Raw genomic sequence first — 13600 nt, 5'->3', positions numbered from 1 at the left:
TAGATTCCAGTTTTGTGTTAACACTCTGTAGCTCCTTTGTCCTACTGTCTTCAGCTGTTTCCTGATCAAATATGTCTGAAGTACCAGCCAAACATACTCCCAATAATGTCAGTGGAAAGAATCCAGAAACTCTTCCAACAGTTCTAAAATACTTTTTTTTATTAATATCATACTCGTTTCATTGTCAATTCTATAAAAGTAATGGGATATTTGTCTAACTGTGTGTCTTTATGTGTGTACCAAGGGATCCTTGTTTTGAAAATCATATAATCAATTTAAAGCAAACAAATTTAAGGAAGCAATTTAAATAAATCTTGCAGAAATATAAAAGATCTTGTGGCTACAACCTTAGCATTTAGGGGAGAGAGAACAGTAAAGTAACTCAAGATTTAAATCTTTAATAAAATAGCCTAAAACAAAGTCAAATGAGATGCATCCCTTACATAGAGAAATTTAAGGATAGATCATAATAAACAAATAAATGAAAGAGCTTATTTTAATAGGAACTAAAAATAGCTACTTACGTGCAAAGTTTGGCAGCAGAACCAAGACCTGGAGCTAACCCTGGTTTTTTTGAAGTGATGGAATCAATGCTATGTCCAACTGTGGAGGACAAACCAGACAATTTTTCATCATTGCTAAAAATATCTTTGGTAGTGTCAACAATATTTTTGGTAGTGTCAGCAATATTTTTGGTAGTGTCAACAATATCTTTTGCAGTGTGAACAAAATCTTTGACACTGTCTACAACACCTTTCAAACCTAATCCTTTCTCCTTTTCCATTTTACTCTGAATTATCATAATTAGGTGTAACCTTACACTATGGTGAAAAACCAAGCACATCTGTTCACAGATGGGGAGTTAATGAATCTGTATATCAGCTGAAAGTGCTTTAAACACAAGTTTATAAGCTGCTATGTCAGAAGTGCAACTTAAAATAATAAAATTAGGGTTGGGGGGGGGGGGGGGAATGCCTTTGCTCAAAACAGAAAAAAGGTTGTGAAATCAAAAGCTTGGGGTTCTACAATGACTGGCTATGGGAGCTACTGGACAGGTCTGGCTCTACAGAGGTATTAATCAAGTATATCATTTTCATTAAACTTCATCAATTGGTATAATTCATCAAACCCAAAGAGAAGTCAGTAATGAGTAAAAAAATTACTTGGTGTATTAAGTGAAACTTATAAAAAATTGAGGCAAATATAGACCAAAACCCCCAATTGTTTACACCTTTCTTAAGAGTTTTCAACAGAGCAAACTTTACACATATTGCCAATTTGGAGGGTTCTAAAAAATCCAATATGAAGAAGGGAAAACCTTTACTGGCAAATAAATTATGTTTTAGTAAACCAAATTACAAGTTCTGAGTTCAAAAGTATTTTTTTACATACTTATTTTTTAAAAATATATTCTGGTCTAAATGACATAATTAATTTAAATTAAAATTTTAAAAAAATTGTAAAAATACAAAGTCAGAAAATGTTGCTTTAAAACGGAATGTTAATTAATGTGAACTAAATAGAATAATTTTGTTTGAAGAGAAAAAATCTCAGGGGGAAGGGAGTGCTATGAAAAAGTCAGTAAAATATAAATTTGTAATAATATTATAAAATTTTGATAAAAAAATGTTATATTTTTAACTAAAATATCTTTAGAAATTATAGTCTACTTTTACAAATGTTGATCAATTTGTTAGAATTAAATTTAAAAATGATGTTTGAATTAGACCACCTACACAACAACTGAACTTTAAAAGCATTAACATTTCTTTGTATTTGAGGAAGATAAGACAAATTTATATTCATTAGAAATATCTATTAATTTTAACAATTATGTAGTATTGAATGGAGGCGTACACAGTTTTTTTTTTAAGGGGGGTGTAAAGTTGTTTTAGATTTAGTGGGAGTCATAAAAGAGGTGGCTAACAGAAAAGTTCCTTCTGTCTATTTAAGTACTAATCTAAAATATTATAACCACTTGCGGCTACGCCCCTAGAGACCTTCTGGGGTGCTTGAGGAGGGGAGAGTCAAATTTGATAACCCAATAACATATTATAGATTTTAAAAGAAAAAGAAAAATTGGGGGGGGGGGGATTTTTTCTAGGGACGCTTTCTCTTGGGAGGGTGGTGGTATCCTCCCCCAAAATAGTTACAAACCTTCCCAGGACCTATGAGAAGCTACCCTGTTAAGGAGAACCCGATCGGTTCAGCGGTTAGCGAGATCATTTGGTATAAACAAATAGACAGACACACATCCTGTTACTTTATTATAAGGAATACCTAGATCAATAATAAGTTTCACTGTAAAGGGGAAACATGTGCGGGTCTGGCATTTTGCGAGATCTTAAACTACAGTCAGTACCAGAACAGTGAGACATCAGGCTAATTTTAACTACGCCCCTATAAGCACTCAAAGTGGGGGAGGGGGGGGGGGGGGGGGGTTCACCACCTCCATTTTCAAGGCAAACACATAAACAGAGAGATTATATTTTTTATCTTAGGTCACATTAAGAAAAGCAAACAAAAATCAACGTGACTTTTTTTTTAAAGCGAAGCTTTTCTATAATTAGGGTCGGTCCGTCCGTACGTCTGGATCGGATAGCTTTTTTCGTTAATTTAGGCATGTTAGAATTGTCCTATTGATTTCAAACTTTGGATGGTGATTCCTGTAGTAGTTAGGTGCGATTTACAAATCGTAGCAACTCTATAATCGTTACCAGAATGTCAGTACGTCCATTTTAGATATGTTGATTTTTATCTTTTTTTAACAACAAATTTGTATGTGATTTTATCCGATTGATCTGATATTTGGAATACTAATTCCTATAACAACTAAGTATAATGTTATAAACGAAGCATCTCTATAATCAAGTTCTTTACAAGTGTTAATGTTCGTTTGTCCTACCGTTTTAGAGCTTCGCTTTTATGAATGTTGTCATCCTTGTTTATCTTAAATTTCTAGTGTATAGAATTATAGTTTTAAAAACAAATATTTTATATAACTTGAAATGCAAATACAGTTATCAAAGGACACATTATTCAGGTTAAAAAAGCAAACAAAAATCAACGTGACTTTTAAATATTTCCTATCTTTAATTAGTGTATGTAGTGTAGAGGCACTTCAGAGAATTTTTTTTTTGGGGGGGGGAGGCTGGAAGAGTCGACCAACCCCCATTTTCTAATTTTAGTTTGAAAAAGCGAAATAATTTTTTTTTTGGATCAGGGTTGTTGATTTTTTTACAGGGACAATTTCTTTTGGAAGGTTGGTGGTTTCCCCTCCTCAAAATAGTTATTAACTTTCCAAGGATTTAAACCTATGAGAAGCTACCTTGTAAAGGAGAACCATATCGTATGGGTTAAGCAGTTAGTGAGATCCTTGGGTACAAACTGCACAGACAGAAAGACAAAATTCCTGTTACTTTTATCTATTATACAAAGTAGAACGATGTCTGTTTGTCCTTCTGTCCCTTAAGATCTCAGTAACCACTGAACCGATCGGATTCTACTCTTCAGGGTATATACCTATTGGTCCTGTGGTGGTTTTAAGCTATTTTCTTGGGGGGACACCCTAAATCCCCGAAAAAATGAAAATTTCCACCCCCCCAAAAAAAAAAATGTTTTTTTGGGAAACTACTTCACATAAAATTGGCAGTACCAGAAATTATTTTTATCTTTTTTTTAAATTACCTCATGGGGCAATACCCCTAGAGGCTAGGGGCGAAGTCGCTAGTATAATGATAACTTACATAAATTTTTTCCATAGGTCATATTTCCAGGTTTAAAAAGAAAACACAACGTGGCTTATTTTATTATTTCTTATCTTTAATTATATAGAACTAGCGGCTACGCCCCCCTAGAAACCTCTAGGGGCACTTAAGGTAGGAGGGGGGAAAGTCGATCTCATCCCATTTGAATTTGAGTTTCAAAAGAGTAAAAAATATTTTTTTTGGGGGGGGAGGTGTGAAGACACCTTCCCCAAAATAGTTTAAAACCTTCCCAGGAACTATAAGAAGCTTCTCTTTAAAGGAGAACAATATCGGTTCAGCGGTTAGCGAGATCCTTTGGGACAAACAAAAACCGCTTACTACTTTATATAATTGGATTATAGTTTCAAATACACTAGCAGCTTCGCCTTTAGCCTCTAGGGGCTTTGCCCTAATAGGTAAAAAAAAAACATTAGGCACGTGCCTAAGAAAATTAGTTGAGCAGGGTGAATCTATACATATTCTATTACCTACCCAGCTGAAAAAATTGCAAATGGGTAAAAAAATTCTTATAAAAAAAACTATGGCAATTTTTTTTGTTTTTTTGGGGCTTTGGGGTGTATCAGCCCCCAAGAAAATAGCCTAAAAACACCACAGGACCAGTAGGTATATTCCCAGGGGAGTAGAATCCAATGGGTTCAAAGGTTACCGAGATCTTAAGGGACAGACGGACGGACGGATGGATAGACATTAAGCTACTTTGTATTATAGATTATCATAAGTCATATTTTTTAGGTTAAAAAAACAACATGTAATGATATCTTAACAAGGATGTCAACATCCATAAAAGCGAAACTCTAAAAATATAAAATAAATGTACATTAACACTTGTAGAGTGTCAAACCTGAATGATCAGAATAATAATGTATTAAAGTATAAACAAAATTGTAGGTAAATTTGTTGCAAAACTGCTTATATAAGGGATCATTTTTTAGGACACACTTTCATTTTTAGAAGTTGATTATAGAGATGCTTCGCATTCTAACATTCATCTTTAGGTATAGAAAATCGATGGTATATAGTATGACTGCTTTTTAGCAGCTTTTTAACTGCTTTTCTTTTTACAAAAAATCTTATTTTCGTGATTTTAAGTTTTGGCATATCCTCTCTCTTTCTTTTCTTTGTTATGATACCAGAGCTGGATCTTTAAATCATTTCAATGGTGCGCTAAATCACCCCGCGCACCATTGAAATGATTTAAAGATTCAGCTCTGATAATCTACTCACTTTGTCCTTTTGTCTACTTCATAATAGATTTTGTGCTTCGCTACTTATGGATTTCATTTTTACAAATTATCTAGAATCAGAATAGAAACCAATTAATATCCGATGAATTAGAACCGGATGGTAAAATAAAAAAATATACAAAACTGACATTTATTTTTGTAATTTCTATTCTATTACCCATAGAAAATTGACTGTAATAGGATATGATACATGATTTTTTAGTAAGGCTTAAAACCGGTTCTAATCCATCGGATATTAATCGGTTTCGAAGCCATACTGGAATATTGTAAGGATGTTCATTTTCTTATAGAGTAGCTTCGCTACAGAAAAAAGTCCTAAAATGCTAAACTTCTGAAAGCTTTGAAAAGCATACAAACATTTTTTTCAAGCATCAAAATGCATTTGACTTTCCGAAAATACATAGCTACTCCATAATCATATAATTGATTAGATTAATTAATTTTCACTGATGATTTCAATTTTATTACATGACATCATCTTGTATACTAAAGTAACAGGATGTTTGTCTGTATGTACGCTAAAATCTTGTGGACTGGTCCTCAACAATTTTTAGGATCTTTGGTAGGGGATGCACCACCCCCACCCCCCTGGAAAAAAAAACATTCCCTAACAAAAAATAGAATCACTCCCCCCCTTCAATAAAAAAATTCAAAATGATCAAATAAAACATTCTAAAAAAGCTAAGAACAATAATATTAATATCAACAAAGTAACAAAACAAGGATGACAACATTTATAAGTATTAGCGAAGCTCGAAAATTATGGATGGATATCTGGAAAAAATGAACTATATAGCAGCCAGGGATAAGGGATAGGAAACCTGGCCATTAATTAGGTCCCGGCCTAGATTCTAAAGGGATATTGCAACTATTACAAATTACTATCAAACTGGCGGACGCTCCCAAGTAGCTATAGCTCTAAACCAATAAGAATCGGCCTGTTTTTAACAACCAATCACCAATTGGCGAAAATTTGAGAAGCAGACAATTCTGGGAAAAATAATGATTTTGTCTGCTACTAAAAAATAAATATAAATGGCGTTAGATCACATTAGCCTAATTATTAAATCTGCTTAGAGTTAAACATTAAAAAAGGGCCATATAGAAAAAACAATAATAACGGGATTATTTTGGCACCATCCCAGTTGAGGAGTGAGATTCTACCCCATGTGAAAAAATAAACCCCCCCCCCCCGCCATCTGTCAAAATAAACCCCCCCCCCCGGCATCATGTGATTTGTACCCCATCTTAAATTTTGGTCCCTGTAATTTTCAATGTATAAAACAAAGCTTGGTGGTAATAAACTATGAGTTATAGGGGTAAAATATTACATATGGGGTAAGTATATAAAATATGGGGAACAAAAATCACACATGGAGGTCCAAAAATTAATATGGGGTCATTTTTTCATGATGGGGTAGCTTCAAGTGCTTATATCTGGAGAACCATAAGAGATAGAGGCCTAGTTGCTTGACTGTGGTAACTCAAATTTACACAAGGAAGCCATTTATGCACATGGGGTGTCAAAATTTGATATGGGGTATTTTTTTCATGATGGGGTGTCAAAATTTCATATGGGGTAGTTTCAAGTGCTTATATCTGGAGAACCGTAAGAGATAGAGGCCTAGTTGCTTGACTGTGGTAAATCAGATTTACACAAGGAAGCCATTTATGCACATGGGGGACCAAAATTTGCTATGGGGTATTTTTTTCATGATGGGGGTAGTTTCAAGTGCTTATATCTTGAGAACCGTAAGAGATAGAGGCCTAGTTGCTTGACTGTGGTAACTCAGATTTACACAAGGAAGCCATTTATGCACATGGGGGACCAAAACATGATATGGGGTATTTTTTTCATGATGGGGGTAGTTTCAAGTGCTTATATCTTGAGAACCGTAAGAGATAGAGGCCTAGTTGCTTGACTGTGGTAACTCAGATTTACATAAGGAAGTCATTTGTGCACATGGGGGACCAAAACATGATATGGGGTATTTTTTTCATGATGGGGGTAGTTTCAAGTGCTTATATCTGGAGAACCGTAAGAGATAGAGGCCTAGTTGCTTGACTGTGGTAACTCAGATTTACACAAGGAAGCCATTTATGCACATGGGGGACCAAAACATGATATGGGGTATTTTTTCATGATGGGGGTAGTTTCAAGTGCTTATATCTAGAGAACCGTAAGAGATAGAGGCCTAGTTGCTTGACTGTGGTAACTCAGATTTACATAAGGAAGCCATTTGTGCACATGGGGGACCAAAACATGATATGGGGTATTTTTTTCATGATGGGGGTAGTTTCAAGTGCTTATATCTGGAGAACCGTAAGAGATAGAGGCCTAGTTGCTTGACTGTGGTAACTCAGGAAGCCATTTATGCACATGGGTGACCAAAATTTGATATGGGGTATTTTTTTCATGATGGGGGTACTTACAAGTGCTTATATCTGGAGAACCGTAAGAGATAGAGGCCTAGTTGCTTGACTGTGGTAATTAAGATTAAAGTAAGGAAGCCATTTATGCACATGGAGGTACATAAATTAATATGGGGGTCATTTTTCTATGATGGTGGGTAAAAATTGAATATAGGGGCCAATTTTTAATGATGGGGTTGGGGGTTGAAATTAGGTTAGGTTAGGTGAAGTTAGGTTAGGTTAGGTTAGGTTAGGTTAAAATGGGTTAGGTTAGGTTAATATGGGTTAGATTAGGTTAAGATGGGTTAGGTTAGGTTAAAATGGGTTAGGTTAGGTTAAGTTTGTTAGGTTAGGTTAAGATGGGTTAGGTTAGATTAAAATGGGTTAGATTAGATTTAGTTGGTTCATGTTAGTTTAAAATTGGTTAGGTTAGGTTAGGTTAAGTTAGGTTAGTTTAAGATTGAGTAGCCCTGCAGAGTTAGGGTCTCCTGCACAGGTTAGGTAATATTGAGGAGCCCTGCAAGGTTAGGGCCCCCGGGGGGGCCTAACCTTGCAGGGCTCCTCAATATTACCTAACCTAACTTAACCTAATTCCCTCTCCACCATAACAAATGGCCCCTATATTCAATTTTTACCCACCATCATGAAAAAAAACAACCCCATCAAATTTTGGTACCCTATGTTCATGAAGGGATTAGGAAATATTGAGTAGCCTTGCAGAGTTAGGGTCTCCTGCACAGGTTAGGTAATATTGAGGAGCCCTGCAAGGTTAGGGCCCCCGGGGGGCCCTAACCTTGCAGGGCTCCTCAATATTACCTAACCTAACTTAACCTAATTCCCTCTCCACCATAACAAATGGCCCCTATTTTCAATTTTTACCCACCATCATGAAAAAAGAAACCCCCAACAAATTTTAGTACCCTATGTTCATTAATGGCATCCTTATGTAAATCTGAGTTACCACAGTCAAGCAACTAGGCCTCTATTTCTTACCGTTCTCCAGATATAAGCACTTGAAACTACACCCATCATGAAAAAATACCCCATATCAAATTTTGGTCCCCCATGTACATAAATGGCTTCCTTATGTAAATCTGAGTTACCACAGTCAAGCAACTAGGCCTCTATCTCTTACGGTTCTTCAGATATAAGCACTTGAAATTACCCCCATCATGAAAAAAATACCCCATATCATATTTTGGTCCCCCATGTTCATAAATGGCTTCCTTATGTAAATCTGAATTACCACAGTCAAGCAACTAGGCCTCTATCTCTTACGGTTCTCCAGATATAAGCACTTGAAACTACCCCCATCATGAAAAAAATACCCCATATCATATTTTGGTCCCCTATGTGCATAAATGGCTTCCTTATGTAAATCTGAGTTACCACAGTCAAGCAACTAGGCCTCTATCTCTTACGGTTCTCCAGATATAAGCACTTGAAACTACCCCCATCATGAAAAAAATACCCCATATCATGTTTTGGTCCCCCATGTGCATAAATGGCTTCCTTGTGTAAATCTGAGTTACCACAGTCAAGCAACTAGGCCTCTATCTCTTACGGTTCTCCAGATATAAGCACTTGAAACTACCCCCATCATGAAAAAATGACCCCATATTAATTTTTTGACCACCATGTGTGAGTTTTAACCCCTTGCTTCAATTTTAATATCATAGCATTGTTTGCTACCCCATCTGTGTTTTTCAACCAATCATCATGTTTGTTGACATCCAGAAAAATGTATATTATGTAGTTCAATAATCTGCCACTAGATGTTCCTATTTTAAACAAACTATTGTTTTTTTTCTTCAATGGAGCCAAATTTTTATTTTAAAATATTAGGTAAAGTAAAGTATTAGAATATGTTGGTGATTTAGTATAAAAAAAGTCTTAAAAAATAAATAAAAAAAATAAATAGAGGCATTTTCAAATTTTATTCAAAATATAGGAAAATATAGAAGAGTGAAAGGCATACCTTCACTACAGTGGAGTATGGTAGCTTATGCTACCCTAATATAAATTCTTTCGCGCGAGGCTCACCTCGCAAACCCCTCCAGACTCTCCCCTCCCCCCTACCCAGATTTTATTTCCCCTTCTGCCAATCATTCCCCCATCTGTCAAATCAGACCCCACCTTCCAATCCTGGCCCCATGTTCCTATTTAGACCCCATCCTTCATTTTTGTCCCCTGTTCAATAATTTATCCCTTCTCTGACATTATTTTGTTTCTCTTGGAGAGGTACAAAATATGAAGATGGGGATAAATTAACATGATGGGGACCAAATCATAAGATGGGGTAAAAATTTCATGATGCCGGGGGGGGGGGGTTTAATTTGATAGATGGCGGGGGGGGGGGGTTTATTTTTTCAGATGGGGTAGAATCTCACTCCTCAACTGGGAACTTGCCGATTATTTTTTGGAAAGGAGGTAGCTACGAATTTTCATTTGGTAGTTTATAAATTAGATGTTGTATTTTGAATTTTAAAAATTTAATACGGAAGTGATACAACACTTTAACCCTAATATATGTACAATACACAATACAACACTGTACAAATATATCACTACATAATATCACTACAAAGAATACTTGATAGAATGTTACCCAAGTGCATATTAATTTATTTATTTTGAATTTTAATTAGCAATGAAATTTTCAAATAAAATTTTTACTCATTAATAAAAATGCAAATAATACAAACTAAAATCTGTCTGAGGGAAACCCAACGATAGCTTTCTGACAGTTCAAATTACCAAAGTAAAAGATAAAAAAAATTTGGGATAGAAAAAACTTCATTTTAACAAAAGCCATTAATATATAGGTTTATAAAAAGTTATGTTTTTTACTTTAAACTAGCTACCTGAATTTGATTCTATACTTTATCTACACACACACACACAGCTTTTTTATTAGCGTTTTATACGAAGCACTGCGCCATCCCAAAACTGGTTTATTAGGCTAGAAATAGGCCTAGGCTTGAAATAGGCCTGAAATAATATTTTCCTACGTTTCCCATCCCTTATCCCTGATAGCAGCGTCATAAAAAAAACACTAAACTAAAAAATCACGTAACCTTGTAAGATTTATAACGTGAAAATTTTTTTTAATCCATCTAGCACTAATAAGCAACTTTGTGGGGATATGTTTATTGTTAACTTATTTAATCCCTAAAGATATCAGCTGTCTTTCTCTAATAGAAGTAAAGAAAATCATGAAAACCTAAAAATCTAGGAATCGAACTAGCACCCCATCCAGTATGCAAATCTCACGTTTCTCCCTTTCTGGCTCTGACAGACGGACGGACATTTCGAATTATTAAGTAGCTTCGCTACTAAAAAAAAGTAGATAGGAATCGTCTTAAATACTTTCAAAAGCAAGAAAGTTAAATAATATTAATATTCGCCCTTTCTTGTTCTTAAATGAAGCTTCAATCATAGAATGTGTTTTTGTATGCATTTGTCAATTACGAAATTCAAAATATCAAGTTTGCATTGCAATAATTAACGGCTGCGCCAGCTTTTATACATATTTTTGATAGCAATAGCGGCTACGACCCTACATACATCTAGGGGAACTTGAGATGGAGGGTTTGTGACACCCCCCCTACCCCTACTTTTAATTTTTTATTTAATAAAGAAGAATTTTTTTCTATGTGTGATTTCATTTGGGAGGGTGGTGGTACCCTTACCCGGTTATAGTTATAAACTTTCTTACGAGAAGCTGCTCTGTAAAGCAGAACCGTATAGGTTCAGCGGTTAGCGAGATCCTTTAGTTCACACAGACAGACATCCAGTTACTTATCTATGATATAAAGTATCTTGATGTCTGTCCATCCGTCTGTCTGTACGTCCTTTAAGATCTCGGTAACCACTGAACCGATTGGATTCTACTCTTCAAGGAATATACCTACTGGTTCTTTGGTGGTTTTAAGCTATTTTCTTGGGGGGTGGGAGACCCCCAACCACCCTAAAAAGCAAAAAAACTTTTTTTCGGTAGTTTATTTAAAATTTAAGGGTTGCAGCACCAGAGGTACTTTTTTTATATAAATAACCTCTTGGGGCGAAGCTCCTAGAGGCTAGGGACGAAGCCGCTAGTATAAATATGTATATATATCTAGACAGAAATATAAAGATAAGGCAATGGACTGCAAAATAATAGACTATAACAAATTATGATAAACAAAATTACCTCATATGAAGGTTAAAATCTTGGATACTACCATTTTGTACCTACCAATCAAGAAATGACAAAAGTACCCAAATTTTTATACTAAGAATTCTCACCCCTGAACATTGAAGAAGGGTTTTTATTTGGGGCACTCCCAAGTTTTATTATTCTAAAAAGCGAAGCTTTTCTATAATCAGGTTAGGTCCCCCCGTCACGGAAGTGAGCTCTTTTCGTTAATTTAAACAGGTAAGAATTATCCTATCGATTTCAAACTGTGCATGGTGATTTCTAAAGAAATTAGGTACGTTTTAGAATAGAAACTCTATAATCGTTACCAGAATGTTTGTACGTCCATTTTAAACATGTAGATTTTTTTTCAACAACAAATTTCGATTTATCTGATTTTGGAATACTGGTTCCTAGAACAACAAAGTACAATGTTATAAGCGAAGCATCTCTATAATCAAGTCCAAAAACTTGAATCCTAAATTTTTAGATCTTATATTACTCTATATTGGTTAATGTTAGTTTGTCTAATTGTCTGATTTGTCTTTATGGTTGTTGTCATCCTTGTCAAATAGTATAACATAATAATAACATAATAAGTTTTTATATCCGCGAAAAGCTGTCCTTTAATATCATGTCGATAATTGGTCAATTATGGCTACTTTCAAACCAGTATACAAGTTGTGATATACCCAGAGAGGTAGGGGGGAACTTTGGACTATAAATTATTCTGGTACCCAAAGTTTTATAATTACTATCTTATCAACGCCCCCTAGAAGCCTCTAGCGGCACTTAAGGTAGGAGGGAGAAAAGGACAAAATTAGTTTAAAACCTTCCCAGGACCTATAAGAAGCTTCAACTCTATAATCATCACCAGAAAGTCCGTACGTCCATTTAAAACATTGATCTATATTCTGATTTTTAAACTGCAAACCAAAAAAATAGGCAAGTCTGAATTTTCAGAATATCAGCTTTATTATTCATTTAGGAAGACATAGGAGTAGTGTTTTCATCATGCAGATTTTCGTCAAGACCCTTACGGGCAAAACCATCACCCTTGAGGTTGAGCCCAGTGACACCATCGAGAATGTGAAGGCTAAGATTCAGGACAAGGAGGGAATTCCCCCTGATCAGCAGAGACTCATTTTCGCTGGCAAGCAGCTGGAAGATGGACGTACCCTGTCTGATTATAATATCCAGAAGGAGTCTACCCTTCACCTGGTCCTCAGACTGAGAGGTGGTGGTAAGAAGCGTAAGAAGAAGAATTACACCACCCCCAAGAAGCCTGGTAACTAAATTATCTGTGTTTATCATGTGCCATTAAAATTTTTTTTTTATTTATCAGCACCAATGAAGCACAAGATCTCAAAAGCAGCATTTTGGGGTGAACCAAAAAGATATGCAAATATAAAAGAAAATCAATAGGATAACTGTTTATTTTTGCACTTTCTTCACTTTTTCATGAGCCAAATGTTATCTAAGTACATGCCCATTACAACAACTTGTCTATTAACATATGTACCATTTTTTGTAGTCATAGCAATCTCCAATGGAGCCTACCGACAAGTATCTTCTAAAAACTACAGAATTTACTTTATAAATTGGAGTAATTAAAATTGCAATTTTTTCTTTTTTAATACTGCTTGGCTGGAAGCTGCTATGAACACAAAAATTGGACCATAGTTCAGTATATGGGTTGTCATCATGGGCATGCACTTGGATAACATTTGGCTCACCATCACCCCCAGTAGGAGCATCTTAAAGGCCACCATCCTCCAAATCAAGATTTTAAAATGGATTTTTTAGCACATCAAAAAATATTTTTGTATACTTTTAAGGGTAATTTTTATCTTTAACATGTGTTTAGCTTCATCCATAAGACTGGAGGTTAGCAGCTGTCCTCTAAAGTAATAGTAATTGAATTTCTTTTTTTCTAATATTTCTTATTTAGAAAATTCATTAATTTCCACTTTATACTATATTTCATAATAATTAATACA

General features: G+C 35.1%; 2 protein-coding genes across 2 annotated transcripts in view; one reads left to right on the top strand and one right to left on the bottom strand.

The window, feature by feature from the left end:
* The window catches only part of LOC145323952 (uncharacterized), a 6337-nt gene extending 5399 nt beyond the window's left edge, over positions 1–938 (bottom strand). Inside the window, exons 1-2 of the mRNA XM_080166567.1 lie at positions 525–938; positions 1–143 (exon numbers count right to left, since the gene is read on the bottom strand). The exon at positions 1–143 is cut by the window's left edge and continues 47 nt beyond it. Of these exons, the coding sequence (XP_080022693.1) occupies positions 1–143; positions 525–844 (463 nt within the window). The 5' untranslated portion in view covers positions 845–938. The remainder of the gene's footprint in view (positions 144–524) is intronic.
* An 11649-nt stretch (positions 939–12587) lies between these two features.
* Positions 12588–12896, top strand: LOC145324614 (ubiquitin). The gene has a single exon (XM_080167196.1). The coding sequence runs from the start codon at positions 12615–12617 to the stop codon at positions 12894–12896; it is 282 nt and encodes a 93-aa protein (XP_080023322.1). The 5' UTR covers positions 12588–12614.
* The last annotated feature ends 704 nt before the right edge of the window (positions 12897–13600 follow it).

The sequence above is a fragment of the Acartia tonsa genome, chromosome 7, assembly GCF_053477335.1.
Source record: "Acartia tonsa isolate MP-2025a chromosome 7, ASM5347733v1, whole genome shotgun sequence".
Lineage (NCBI taxonomy): Eukaryota > Metazoa > Arthropoda > Copepoda > Calanoida > Acartiidae > Acartia > Acartia tonsa.
The sequence above is the reverse complement of the archived record's forward strand: the minus strand, read 5'-3'. Positions and strand labels throughout refer to the sequence as shown.

What these genes read in the sequence shown, in the direction of transcription:
- LOC145324614 (XM_080167196.1), top strand. Translation starts at nt 12,615, where the DNA reads ATGCAGATTTTCGTCAAGACCCTTACGGGCAAAACCATCACCCTTGAG.